This window comes from Calidris pugnax, unplaced genomic scaffold (assembly GCF_001431845.1).
Source record: "Calidris pugnax isolate Ruff unplaced genomic scaffold, ASM143184v1 scaffold103, whole genome shotgun sequence".
NCBI classification, from domain to species: domain Eukaryota; kingdom Metazoa; phylum Chordata; class Aves; order Charadriiformes; family Scolopacidae; genus Calidris; species Calidris pugnax.
In genome coordinates, this window is record NW_015090990.1 from 11,513,752 (window position 1) to 11,528,294 (window position 14,543).

Below are 14,543 nucleotides of genomic sequence, written 5' to 3' on the forward strand. Positions count from 1 at the left end.
TAATCTGCACATAAACATGTAATTTTTTGCCCGAGTGGATTTCTGTTTCTCAGTACTTTAAAGATAGGTTACACTTCCTTCCTCTTGTATTTCAGCTAGAATGGAAATGTAACAGTTCTCTATAAAAGCTGGTCTTCCATTAAATCACATTTGTCTGATAGAGCACATGCTAAAATCATCTGAATTCCAATCAGTCATCAATATTTTCAAAATTTATTTCAATGCAGAATGAGTTTTTCCTCCATTTTCTGACCCACAGTGCTGCCAACAAACAAAGCAGGCTACAACTAGCAAGCTTAGAAACAAATTCAGGAAAAAAAATGGAAAATTTAGGAGGTATTTCCTACATGTCAATTCCTTAAATGATTGAGAATACTATCTAGTAAATCACCGTAGAATATATTAAAAATAGATTTTTTTCTAAGTTAATGTTTTGCAAGTTCATCTATCACATTCTTCGGTATTAAAAAAGGAACTGAAAGAAAAAAAGGAAAAGCAGTCATTGTCAAGGAGAGACAGGAGAATGACAGCAACGTAAACTATAGAGTAACACACATAAAAGAAAAAAATTATATTATGGTATGCCATTTGCCTTGTTCATAGGCTTGACTTTTTTATGAGATAGTAGATTATTTGAAGAAGGTAGGATATGACAATCATAGGTAACATCTGTATTCACCTTTTCATGAGAGATCTGCCTTTGTTCTTGTGAAGTAACAATTCCTTCTCTAGTTCTCGATATTATTGTTTGTTTTGTTGCTTTATCACTGGTAACTACTACTGTTGCCTCTTTTCTCACCTGATTTTTACAGCAACAAACAAAAAAAGAAATCCTTAAAATTCATTTTAACAAATTGATCATCAAAAGAAGAGGAGAAGGAAAAATAAGACAGGAACGCAAATGAAGGAAAAAGTCTAAGGGAGAATTATTTCATTGCTAGTGGGGAAATGATAAATGAGATATTAGAGAAAAAATTTCACCAATGTAAGAATAATGTTAGAAAATAAATGACAAGGGGTAACAAAGGATCACTTTCATAGAAGGCATTCTTAAACTTAAGAACAGTTTAAGAATAATTAGTTCAATCCTGCTATGATGGAAAGCAATAGAATAAGTGATCCAAGAACATTCCTTTACAGTCAAAATGCTCTGTAAGAGTATGCATGCTTTTGTGGTCCACTGGGTAATATCTTGTTAATTCCTCTTGGTGAATCATGCCTTGCTTGCACGTGGGATGAAGAGATAAAAGGGCAATCATAGAATGTCTGTGCTCTATTTCTACCTGCTCCTGAACAGGTTGAACGTGGACTGCAGTCATTGCTGTCCTTTTAGCAGTTTGCTCTACAACACTTGGAGCTGGTTCTCTCACCATGGCTTGATCCACAGCAGCAACAACTGTAGCAACAGCTGCTGTTTTGTCACTGTCCTTTCTCACCTATATTAGTCACATCAAAAGACATTTTTTCATGTTTTGCATACATTCAGAAGCACACAACAAGTACAGAGACAGAACGTTGCAAAGAAGCATTTGCAGCAGAACTCTCTCAACAGCAGATACACACATGTTTTATACACAGCCCCTCAGATTCCGTTTAGCATATCTAGTCCACAGTAGTGAGTCAACACATAGACCAAAACTTTAATTCTTAAAATAGACTTTACCTCTCTAGCACCAGCTGCAACCTCACCAGCAGTAGCACCACTAATGGTAACTTGTTCTTGGACCCCGTATCTCCCCTCCCATCTTTCTTCAGTTCTGATTTGGGTAGCACTTGTAGATACTCTTGTTTCCTTCATCTGGGCTTCTGTGGTTGCAGTGTATCCTTCCTGCTTCCAAGGAGGAAGGACTTCGGCCCCAGCTGTTGTCACTACATGTGTTTTACGGATTGGAGATGGAGATTTCACTGGTCTAATAGGCGAGGTGGAGATTCTTCCAGCAGGAGAAACTGACCTAATGAAAAAATAAAGAATTAATATAATTAATATAGTGTCATGTAACAACAATTATATGGCCTGAACTTGAATTCACTTCCCATTTAGGGTATCTTCAGTACTTTGTAGTTTGATTTTAAGAAGGTTTTTGAGATGTTGTACTTGTAAATTACACTTACCTATTTTTAACATTATGCCAAATATGTGTTTTTGTCATACTCATAACTGTAACACATCTTTGTAGTAGCTTAGTTAGATTTCCAAAGAGAAATAAGGGCATATGTCTAAGGGCATTCCTCTCAAGCACATATATTTAAAATATAAAAATACACCATAAGTTTCTATTTTCTCTATCTTAATTCTCCTAATAGGAATAATATAAAAGGTTTATGGTTTGTGAATGATCAGTCTAACACTCTTTGTCAAAATAGCATGTGGTGGCCACCTAGCAACATAACTGTATCTACTCCTGCACCGCACCTCATTTCCACATCATCCTTACATGTGCCAGCCTCCAGGCAAGCTGATCAGGGCCTATATTCTTTCCCATACTTATATTTGCAAATTGCAGCCACAAAATTGGTAGCCACTTGGAAAGTGATAGTTTCTAAATTTTGATATTCCAAAAATTCAATTCCATTCCTAGGAGAGAGTTTTAAAGCATTTCTCAAAATACTATAGGGGGCTTTTTAACCTAGATTTTCTCTGACAGCAATTTTTTAATTGTGTATTTCCCAGATAGAATTAATGAATTGCAGCAGTAGGGGGCAGCAGTATCATATGAATTTCTAGATTTATTTTCTAATGTGTTGTATGTCCAAAAGCGGTTTGACTAGCAGGGGAGTACAAAGTCCTAGTTCTATATGCACTCTAGATGGCACTATTAATTTATTCTTTCATCTATACAGTTAGTTACTGCTAGTTACTATCAACACCTTAGTTCTTATTCTTCCAAGTTATTCTCAATGGGACAAAATTCACCAGCTTACCTAGCTCTGGTAATTTAAATGGGGCTCCTCCAAGAACTCACCTTGGAGACATTCCATGACGCTGGTGCTTCAGGATGCTGAAACTGCAGGACTTCCAAAGCAATTTTGTCGTTACTTGTCTCTCAGCACAGACATCCTGGGGTCACCCAGACCACGAGCCCTACTCTTCAAATCCCTCACTTTTTCTCTTTATGCAGCAGAGCTAGACTTCATCTTTCTATATCCACATTTACCTTACCTACTTTCAAAACACTATTTCTGCAGTCATTACCAGCACACTTAGAACATGTGTTCATATTCATGGGTTTTTTACATATCTTTCCATTCTGTTTGACACTCATCAGTGTCATTACTATTCTCTCTGTTCGTCTAAAATAATCAAGGGCTAAGCACTCTGCTGTTTTCTCTTTCATCATGAACTTGGAGCTTTGAGTGCTACTTACAGCTGTATGAAGAGCAATCAAATGTGATTTATTCTCTAAAGGATTTTCTTCCATATGGGATAGAAAATTTACATAAGAAGCACACACTTCTACAGCAGTGGCAAATATAGCACATTATACCTCACAGTCAGAATAAACTCAGTCAGTACCTTCTTCCATTTTGTACTATGCTCTCATGCTAAGGCATTACTGCTATAAGTAATTCAAAAAGCAAACTTGTCTGAAAGAATAATAAGTTTACCTTACTGGTGAGGGTGTTGGTGCTCTGACATGTCTTACAGGTGATGGTGATTGTCTAACAGGTGATGGTGATTGCTGTCTTGCCATTTGTGCTTTTGCAGCAATTACTGGTGGGGTTGGTGATTTTGATGTAGGTCTAGGAGGCATTCGTGGAGGTGCTTTGTGTGGGAGCTGCTGGGCTGTGGCACCTTCTATGACCATTTCAACATTTGTAAGTGATCTGGCATCAAAGTGGGCCTCAATCTTCTACAATGAAATCAAGAAAAGAAGTCTGAGATACTGTAGAAGTAATCATCCACATTTTAACCTTACCTGCTTTGGTTTTGAAAAATATACCTTTTCAATTCTGGCTTGTCTTGTTTGTGAAATCTGAGCAGTCGAAACAATTGTCTTTGTCTTTTTAGCAGGGACGGCTTCTTCCTCACCTTTTGGAAAAGAAAACATGTTTGGGACAATTGCATATGGCAGCAAACAAAAAGCAGTTGCAGAAATAAAAGAACGGTCAATTCCAATTACATATAGATGTATATAAACAGCAGAGAAAGAATTAAGCAACTGTCTCCTTTTCCTGCAGCATCTATAGACACACAGTAGTGAAAACAGTTGAAACAATAGTTCTGCATTACTACTTCATTAGGAAAAAACCAAACAAACCAAACCAAAACACATTTTTGTTCACAATCAGTCCTGGATCTCAAATGATTACAGAGTCTGGAAGCATGACTGAGGTGAAATCCAATCAAGACTGCTCTTGGTAGAATGATTCACTGCTATAATTCTCCTCTATCTAAGAACTGTCTTCATCCTTACCAGGCTCATTTACAAGACCAGGTACAGTTGTGCAGTGTAATATATCTATTCTATCAAAGAGAGCTTAAAAATACAGCTCTGAGAAATCTACAGAACAAAATGAGAAAACTGAAAGTATCCCACATTTTTTTCTGTCTACTGTATCCTCAGATTAAAGAAGACTCATTCTGGAGAAAAAGTCCTTTTAAATTCTCAGACAAAAGTCTTTGGTAAATTTCACCAACACTATTTTTTCACAGTAAGCTAATAACCCTTGAGAAAGAAGTTATAAATTAACCTATTGATATAACTTTGAGAAGTGGTGTGTATTGTACCATTACGACAATGAATGCTCTCTTATTTTCATGGCTTGCAACTTCATCTCTGTTACCTTGAATTAGCAATTCAGCTGTTGAAGTAGCCCGTCCCACATTATTTGTGGCATTTACTGAATAGGTACCGGAGTCTTCAGGATATGCTTCTGCAATTATTAAGCTGTAAAGGTCTCCTTCTTGTAAAATTTGAAAATCGGGGGAGCTTTGGATTTCTACTCCATCCCGATAGAACTTCACCACAGGTGTAGGGATTCCAGTCACTCTCACGTCAAGTCGAACTTGACTTCCTTGTCTCGCAGTCATGCTTTGTAGTCGTTGTGAGAAGTTTGGTGGTGCTGTTCCAGCTACAGTTTTATTGAAGAAATAAATAGAATAAAAATCATGTCAGTTAAAAAGAACTGTAAGGGCTGGATATTTTCATTACTAGAAGTGCACAAGGTCTATTTCTCTTTTGCATAGTTCTCACAGATGGTATTATGTTCTCATTCAAAACATTAAGAGATGATTTGCTAAATGCAAATACCCATAACTTTTCTCATGTGTTTAAAATTTCTGATATTTCTGATTATGTCCATGATTGCAAATGTTTCTACAATTAGAGATACATTGATTATATGCAAAGCTAGTAAGTGCAGTCTCTTGGGTGTGGCCTTTTATGAGAGTTACTTTCTTAAATATCATTTACATCATTAAATATCATTAAAGGATCCATCCTGTAGCACTTTATCCTTTTTTTAGATTCACTGCTATAATTCTCCTCTATCTAAGAACTGTCTTCATCCTTACCAGGCTCATTTACAAGACCAGGTACAGTTGTGCAGTGTAATATATCTATTCTATCAAAGAGAGCTTAAAAATACAGCTCTGAGAAATCTACAGAACAAAATGAGAAAACTGAAAGTATCCCACATTTTTTTCTGTCTACTGTATCCTCAGATTAAAGAAGACTCATTCTGGAGAAAAAGTCCTTTTAAATTCTCAGACAAAAGTCTTTGGTAAATTTCACCAACACTATTTTTTCACAGTAAGCTAATAACCCTTGAGAAAGAAGTTATAAATTAACCTATTGATATAACTTTGAGAAGTGGTGTGTATTGTACCATTACGACAATGAATGCTCTCTTATTTTCATGGCTTGCAACTTCATCTCTGTTACCTTGAATTAGCAATTCAGCTGTTGAAGTAGCCCGTCCCACATTATTTGTGGCATTTACTGAATAGGTACCGGAGTCTTCAGGATATGCTTCTGCAATTATTAAGCTGTAAAGGTCTCCTTCTTGTAAAATTTGAAAATCGGGGGAGCTTTGGATTTCTACTCCATCCCGATAGAACTTCACCACAGGTGTAGGGATTCCAGTCACTCTCACGTCAAGTCGAACTTGACTTCCTTGTCTCGCAGTCATGCTTTGTAGTCGTTGTGAGAAGTTTGGTGGTGCTGTTCCAGCTACAGTTTTATTGAAGAAATAAATAGAATAAAAATCATGTCAGTTAAAAAGAACTGTAAGGGCTGGATATTTTCATTACTAGAAGTGCACAAGGTCTATTTCTCTTTTGCATAGTTCTCACAGATGGTATTATGTTCTCATTCAAAACATTAAGAGATGATTTGCTAAATGCAAATACCCATAACTTTTCTCATGTGTTTAAAATTTCTGATATTTCTGATTATGTCCATGATTGCAAATGTTTCTACAATTAGAGATACATTGATTATATGCAAAGCTAGTAAGTGCAGTCTCTTGGGTGTGGCCTTTTATGAGAGTTACTTTCTTAAATATCATTTACATCATTAAATATCATTAAAGGATCCATCCTGTAGCACTTTATCCTTTTTTTATGTGTAGCTTGAATCTAGCCAGTGCAACAGATCAGCAGAAGTATACAGGGCTAACCCAGAAGTTTGCAATTATCATTAAGAGTTTATAAGAACAAGATTAAACTTTACACAGTTAAGATGTAAAGGACACTGTTAGAAATTACTGGGGAGAATATATGCTGAATTCTAGACTGCCTTAGGAAAAAGAATTTGTTTTGCTATTTCTTTGCTTTAAATTTACTTCAAATCCAAACTTTTTTCATTATCTGTGACACTTCTGCTATCGCTCAGTTTCTCCCATTGCCAGCAGTGAGAGGTGCCTTTCTTTAGCTGTTTGATACCTGTGACAAGCAGCTCAGCAGTACTAGTTGCTTGCCCAGATCCATTGGTGGCTTGTACGGTGTATCTTCCACTGTTTGCTTCTGTCACGGTGGGGATCACCAGTTTAGCGCGGCCATCACTAAACGAGATCTGCACACCGGGCAGAGTTGCAGCAGAGAGAACCTGGCCATCCCGATACCAGCTCACCTCAGGAACTGGGAAACCTAAATAAAAAAAGGATGACAGAAGGAGAGTAAGATGTTATGAGATGCCAGATATCCAAAATCACTATAACACTTGCTAGTTACAATTATAGTGAAGTGTAAAGGCAGAGGCACAGGCCTGTGATTATATGTCCAGTGACACAGTGGTAAAGGAATTTCCTTTTTAGAAAGGTGTTTAAAATATACAGAGGAGTAAGACAACTGTACAGGCTACTGCATTTAGGGAATCGGTTGAATAATGAGTGGACTGTAGTGTTTTACAGTCCTGTTGAGGAATAAAAGTTCAAAATTATGAGGGGGATGAATTGATGCATGTGAGGTATTTTTTTTTTCATTTATTTGCTAGTATCATAGTAGTATTGTTAACAAAATTTTCCACCTCAATAGTTTGGAGAAAAAGTAAAAATCACAACTTCCAGCCAAGTTAAGTAGTTTTCCCAACACTAAATGATTTTAGAAAAAATCATTGTTGTAGACATCAACATCAAGCACTATTAATGTTTTGGGGTTTTGTTTCTTTTTTCTGGATTGACTTCTGTTTGAGTTTGGTGGAAAGCAGTCAGCTGGAATCAGCTGATCTTCTGTTCTTCAAATATATTATTCTTTAGTTGTCAGGATCATGAGTAAGACCTTTCTGGTTAGAAGAATTTAATCTATAACTAGAGCTGGCTTTTTTAGCTTTAAAGGGTGACTTTAGATTCCTAATGGAAATTCTCTTCCTAATGTTCTACTCGGCCAACTTCATTGAGCAACTAAAATCCATTTGAGGAACAGGTAAAATTTTTATAAAAGTCACATAAGCAGAATAGCTAATTTAAGGAGACAGTTCTAGCTCAAAGTCTTTTTGTAGTCCTAGGACACCATTTCTCCAAAATGAAAATCTCTGCAAATTTACTTCATGTGCTTCTCCACTCAAGCCAGATCAGCAATTGCACTGCACAGGGGCTCAGGAATGACATCTGAGACTGTGCTTCCTACAGCTGCTCTAATTTTCCCAGTTGCATTCTCTGTGATCTGGAAAACCCCAAGACCACAGAATTCTTCTGCCTTTCTAGAGTATCCCTTCTATAAACTAATTTAATTATTTAGGGGTTTAATGTGCCAGGAATATGGCTCTGTGAGACTAAAATGAAAGAGGAGGTACATAGATTGAAGCTTTTACTGGTTGTTTGCAGTCCCACCAGACTCAGTTAGGAAAGTTTTAAATTTTACTCATAGTTGAAAAACGGATTTTTAGATATATGCAAAATAGTAACACACAGAGAGAAAAAGAATGAGGCCAGTTTTAGAGAGGATTAGAAATCAAGAGGGCAAAAGACATTTAAGCATTGTTAATTTCATAGATGGAAGTTATCAAACAGCCCTGATGGGGCAGATATAATTGAATTTTGTACTACTGGTATAGGACAACTTGGGCATTATCACCACAAATACAGAGCATCCAGCAGATTCCACTGATTTCATCCTGAGCTATGTCTCTTTAACATTTATGCAAATCACTTTTAAAATGTTTTAAGCCAGGCAACCAAAAATCATGCTGTCAATAGAGAATTTGTTGAAACATTACCAAAATATTTCATTTTCTTGGCGCAGCATGATTAGTAAACACAAGGGTTTGTGTGGTGTGTAGGGTGTGGTAGGCCGAACAAGGCCCACATTTTTTTAAATGGAGTCTATTTTAATATCTTAAACTGGTTTGTTCAAGGGATCCAAAGTTAGAACTCATTTTGAAAATCTGAACCCAAATTCATATTAAAAAGAAATTCAGCTTCACAAATTTACTAGTATTCTGGTAGTTCCATACCACAGAGCTAAAGGTAAGATCTACCTCAGACTACAAACATTTTTTCCTGAAGTATATGGAGTAAGGACTTATTTTTATACATGCCAAATTGCACTGATTTGAGTATTAATTATTAGGAGATTCTTTTTCATTTTAAAACTGTCCTTGAGTTTTATCAAGCTTTATTGCCAAAAAGAGCAAAATGAACCTGAAGTTCCTCGGCTTCACTGCTTAGTAATTGAGTTGAATGAGAATGTCCTGACAATGACGTGAGTGACAGGAACTGCCAACCCGTGTACAATCTACGTCCTACTTTGAACAATATGCAGGGTGTAAAGGCTGGCTTGCATTGGGTGATACCTGAAAATACTGGTTCAAAGAAAGTTAAGCAGAGTACAGGTTAGTTATTTATGAAAAAATTCAGTACTTGATCAGTACTGTGGAGACATGAGCATGGGTACTGTTCTAATGCCAGCGGCACCACAGACTTTCTTGGCAGTGACGTGCTGTCTCATGTCCCCTCAGTCACTGCTCACCCAGTAGGGCTCCCCCTGTGATGATGTCCTCGCTGCTCTGGCATTTACTGCTTTTAATCACAGGATTTGCGTGTTCTGCGCTTTCTGAGCAGAGGGATGTACTGGGTATTTTTGTATCAAACCTTTGTGATGTGGCACTTAATTCACAGTCTGATACAACAGTACAATTCATTTTTTTCTGTTTACAGATTGAAAACTTGCATCTCAGGTGGTTACTAAGCTCTTCTTAGTACTCTTAGATTAACTGGACTCTTCACATTCGAAATGTAGCTCTGTATTAATACTTGCATATAAAAAAAAAGCTGTATTATCAGAGATAAACAGAAAGCCTGAATTTCAAATTCAAAATGATTTATGACAGATAGGAGGGGCAGACAATGTAGCAAAATAAAGCTATATAGTCAACTATTTATGCAATTAGTTCAAGAAATGAAACTTTCATATTTTTTATGCATTAAGAAAACTAAATGCCAAGCCACTGTTAGATCTGTCAATGTCGGTGGGATGGTTTTGGGGCAGGAAAGATATTCCAGAATGCCACAATGTGAATAAAAGCTAACAGGTGATTGCCTCACATGATATTTGGGACTAAAATACAAACATGGCATATGCTATTAGAAAAGCCGCTGTATCTCCTCTTAGTAAGAAATCAAGTTCCCCTCCCAAGTACTCCATGATCTCATACAAATGAAAATAGCCAAAATTACACATTGAGCCATAATATTAGCATCCTAACTTGTTCTGATGATCTATTTCTGTATTCATAATAATAATAAGTATTGTAATAATCAGTGGAAAGAAAATTTTCACAGACGATTTACAGTGTACAGATAAGAGGAGGATAGGGTAATTAACCAAAGAGCAGAGGGTCAAACAACAGAATAAGGCATGAAAAAAATATCATGGATGTAGACTACAGGACGTGTTCAAACACCTTGTGTGAACCTTGTAAGAGTCAGTGTTATCCAAAGGGGCCAAGGAATGAACCACAGGGGACCATAGATGTCAGAGATCTCTATAACTGGACAGATCATGTGTTTGCACCTGTCACAGAGAATCTGGGTAGTGTTTTACGGTATGTGGACCATCACATTGCTAATGCCTGTAAGACAATATAAATCCATCAGCAGGAACACATGTCATTTCTCCTTGCTCATTGCTGAGGTCAGAGGCACTCTTAGAACAGGGTGTTGGTTATCTGGTAAAGTTATCTCTGGGGTTTGCATGGGATTTTGCACAAGACAGGGTGCTTTAGTAGTGTGTAGACTGGCAAAATGAACTATACTTTAAAATTACGTGGCATCTTTAAATTACATGAATGAATTATATTAATGTAGTCTTGTACTACCATCATGATCACCATAGACGTCTACTATCTAGCAAATGAGGGTCTTCTACTCTCTTCAGTGGACCTAGATTTTGTGATTTTAATCCCCCTGCCAGAACTCTGGAATCAAGTAAACTCAAGGGCACAGAAGGTAGAAATATGCCTTAACCAGAGTAAGGCTTAGCACTAGGTCAATGAAGAACTATCATATGCCTTGATTTTGCACCTTGACTCCTCATTCTGTCTGATCATCATCTAAACAAGATTATTCCCTCTGCACCCATATGAAGTTCCCTGATTATGTTAGCACAGTATGGTTTTTTTATCTGTATACTTTTCATGCTATTTCCCCCCAGTTTTGATGATTCTAACATACATGAGAATTAGACACCAGTTTCATTGGCAGGATGACTGGCTGTTGCCTGGGAAGCCTTGTAACCTTATGCAATATGTTTGTGGATATCCAACAGCACCCCACAGTGCGGATCGGTACTGTATGATGTGGAAATAAATTCACATTTCAACACTGATCTTTACCCATTCAGATCGGATTAAAATCTACAGAAAGTGTTATTGTTGTCTGAGCATAAAAATCACCAGAAATAATCAGTCTTGCAAGAATGAATCAAAACCTTACCACTAATATGAGCCTCAAAGGTTGCGGCACTACCCTCCAGTGCCACAACACTTTGTAATGGCTGCGTAAACGTTGGTGCTTTTGTCGTCATCTTTACAGGCACTCTGAAAGCAACAAAAACATAATTAGATATCAATGGTGACATTTGTATTATACACACATCCTTCTTGCTAGATTTTAAGAATATTTATAATTGTTTTCATAACTATTTACTCTTCTCAGTTTTAAATCATGTTGACCTGGTAAAATGTGAAAACTGTAGGTTTTGACAAAGTTGTATAGCATATTACTTTTAGGGCACAGTTGGCTGAGCTGATTGTAAAACTGTTATATTTAGTAAAGCTGTGATTTGGCATTACAAGTATGCAGCAGGAGACAAAGTTCTGCTTGACTCATTGCATGACCTTGTGCAGGTCATCTAGCCTCTATTTGTCCATTAAGCTCCTTTGTCTAAAGAGAAAATAATCTCCACCTAAAATTTTTTTGAATGACCTGAAAAGATTTTGTTAGTGCAAAGCATTCATATTCTCCAGTGGAAAGACAACTAGGTCATTCAGTAGCAACTGAAGAAGATGTGAAGGTCTATAATCTATTTGGCTTTTAATAATTAAAAAAAGATAATCCAGGGGCTATTTTAAAAGCAGCCTGTAAGTAGTGAATAATTTTCTTTTTACACAGAAGCATACTGGCATTAAAGATGCAGATAAAATTCTACTCTTTCTTAGAGAGTATCTCAGTGGAATTTTGAATACGAGAAAACAGCCACCTTCGAAATGTGAGCTAGGATATAAGGTAGCCACTGACACTGATGGTTTGAACAACTGCAGATCCATGTGAAATCTGAAAGAAAAATAGTTTGCTTTCTCTCCCTATGCCACAAGATCCTACTTTGAAATAGCACACTGCCATTAGATAAGCTTCTGTATCAGGAGTATCTTATATTTGCATTAACATATTTATTTACTGGTGTTGAATGGTGCAGGTTTTTGAAATAGATTTAGTATCTCCTTAACAGCATCACACATCTATTAAGTTATAATTTTTCTCATTAAAAAAATTCCCCTCAGAGTATATCATGTCTTACTAAACAAGAGCTAACCCCACAATCTTCTCAAGTCAATCTTACACATTTACTATTGATTACTTTAGTTTTGTGCATGGCTTTGTGGCAGTCCCAGGCTTAACTTAAAAAATAACAAGAAAGTAAAGTTTTTTTTCCCTCTGAGACAAATTTATGCCACCTTTCAAGGGGGTGAAAATTCTTCATTACATTAGTTTCTTCAATTAAAGCAGTGCCTGATGCCTACATACAATAGGTGCGTAAGGCCAGAACTGGATATTGTACTGGAATTTTCAGCTGCTTTTCTTTCGCCTTTAGTGGTTATCCAGACACGTGTTTCAGTTGACAGAGGAATAGCCTTTTACCGAAGCTTTTCGGCTTTGAGGGTAGAGGAAAATGAGTTCAAATTAAAAAGAAATGACCAGCATTTCATTGTAACGGAACGCTAGTTTTCTGAAAGTAGGATGAAGACAAATATCTATCACATGCAATTCACTAAGATCTACTTCAGTTATAACTAAGTTTTGAAACTCAGCTAAAGTATATGGAAATAATCCCACAATATAATTAAACATTATGAAAGCTTATATATATGTAATTTCCTGACTCCAGAATAGATTGGAAATCATGTAATTAAGTAGAATTGCCTTTGAGTTCACACAAAGTTTATATATTTCATTGTCTAGATAAATTTCAGTGAAGATCTGATCTTATAAGGCTTTTTAGAATTAGAATTGAAAGTATGCATCTGAAATGTCATGTTCCAGAAATAACCTTCCCAGCTATGAATGACAGCAGACAAGTGTTCCAGAGCTGCCATGTAACTGATACCTTAGCAGTTGATTCCCTTAAAAAGTCATCAGCGCTTAGCTGATACCATATGCATTTTATCAGAGCTATTCTTGGAGCTTCTCAGTTTATCTCTCAGTAGCATAACCTTGAACACTCCCAACAGAAAGGAGTTTTTAAGTTAAGCAGATGTTTCCATGCATTTTTCAAATTTAAATTGATATAGTCTTCAACAATAAATATACTGGAAAAACTTTTTGCTGAGTGTTATCAAAATTTACTTCCAGAAATTTAAGACATAATCTAGCCAGAGAACTTAAGCGCTCCATGTCTATACTCTGAAATCTATATCCCCCGTGAGCAAATTTATAAAGAATAGATCATATCACGATTATTAATGACTGATAAAATACTTATTACACTAGCAGAAAGATGGTACTAACCTGATCTCTCAAAGTGCCTGTAAGAGTGGGCTAAGCCCAACGAAATCTTCTTGAACGACGTCCTTATCCACAGTAAGATTTTTTAGACAATCCCAGCATGAGAATTGTTGAGCCTCTAACCATAAAAACAAAACTACACAGTCTTGACAGTGTAGTTTTGTTTTTTTGCAATCCCTACACCCGAGGCGAGGCGGGGAATGCACGACTGCTCAGAAGTGCTAACATAGTTGTTTTGCTTTATATACCCCAGCTCTGCTGACAGGTCTGCCTCATCATGTCAGTGCCAGTTCTGATTGGTTTCCTAAAAGAAAGTATCTTGTGAGAGGGGATCCACTCTGTGCAACCATACACCACCTGTTGGTTTGATTGACAATGCTAATTTTGGAAGCACAAAAGGGATTCACCGAGGAAACATCATCTGTTCCAAAGATCTTGATTTATAATTCAATATGGTTTATAATGCACAGTTTACAAGCCACTGCAAATTTCCTAAGTTGTAAGCACAAGGCAAAGAAAATAATATTGAAGTGTTTCAACAGAGGATACAGACAAATCAGCAGTAGTTATATCAGTGAGATTCAGCCTTACTTTCTTTCATTATAAAACATCCAAGAAGCTACCAAATGCATCTGTCAATCACCAGACTAAATAAGTAAGCTGAGCTCAGACATGTGGCTGCATGCTACTAGAATACATCGTTTAAATTATTTTTTTTCCATAACTTTGTATTCTAAAATTGTATTTGATAATATATAGATTTGGTGCTTTGTTGAGTATTTTTGTTGCTTTGACAATTTTTTGTTGGATGTTCCAAGCAGTTAAGCTCACCAAACAATGGCATACAAAGTGCAGAAATATAAATTTTGTGAAAGTAAATT

At 36.5% G+C, this 14,543-nt stretch overlaps 1 protein-coding gene across 4 annotated transcripts in view; it reads right to left on the minus strand.

Moving 5' to 3' along the window:
• The window catches only part of TTN (titin), a 247,953-nt gene extending 234,077 nt beyond the window's left edge, over positions 1-13,876 (minus strand). For 3 of the 4 annotated variants that reach the window (XM_014954163.1, XM_014954162.1, XM_014954161.1), the window contains exons 1-6: positions 4,786-5,046; positions 3,942-4,030; positions 3,607-3,851; positions 1,664-1,952; positions 1,284-1,436; positions 680-799 (exon numbers count right to left, since the gene is read on the minus strand). In XM_014954163.1, the coding sequence (XP_014809649.1) occupies positions 680-799; positions 1,284-1,436; positions 1,664-1,952; positions 3,607-3,851; positions 3,942-4,030; positions 4,786-5,032 (1,143 nt within the window). In that variant the 5' untranslated portion in view covers positions 5,033-5,046. Of the gene's footprint in view, positions 1-679; positions 800-1,283; positions 1,437-1,663; positions 1,953-3,606; positions 3,852-3,941; positions 4,031-4,785; positions 5,047-5,885; positions 6,174-6,886; positions 7,091-11,373; positions 11,478-13,665 lie in introns of those variants that run through there. The other variant, XM_014954164.1, reaches the window with a different exon arrangement.
• Positions 13,877-14,543: the final 667 nt, after the last annotated feature.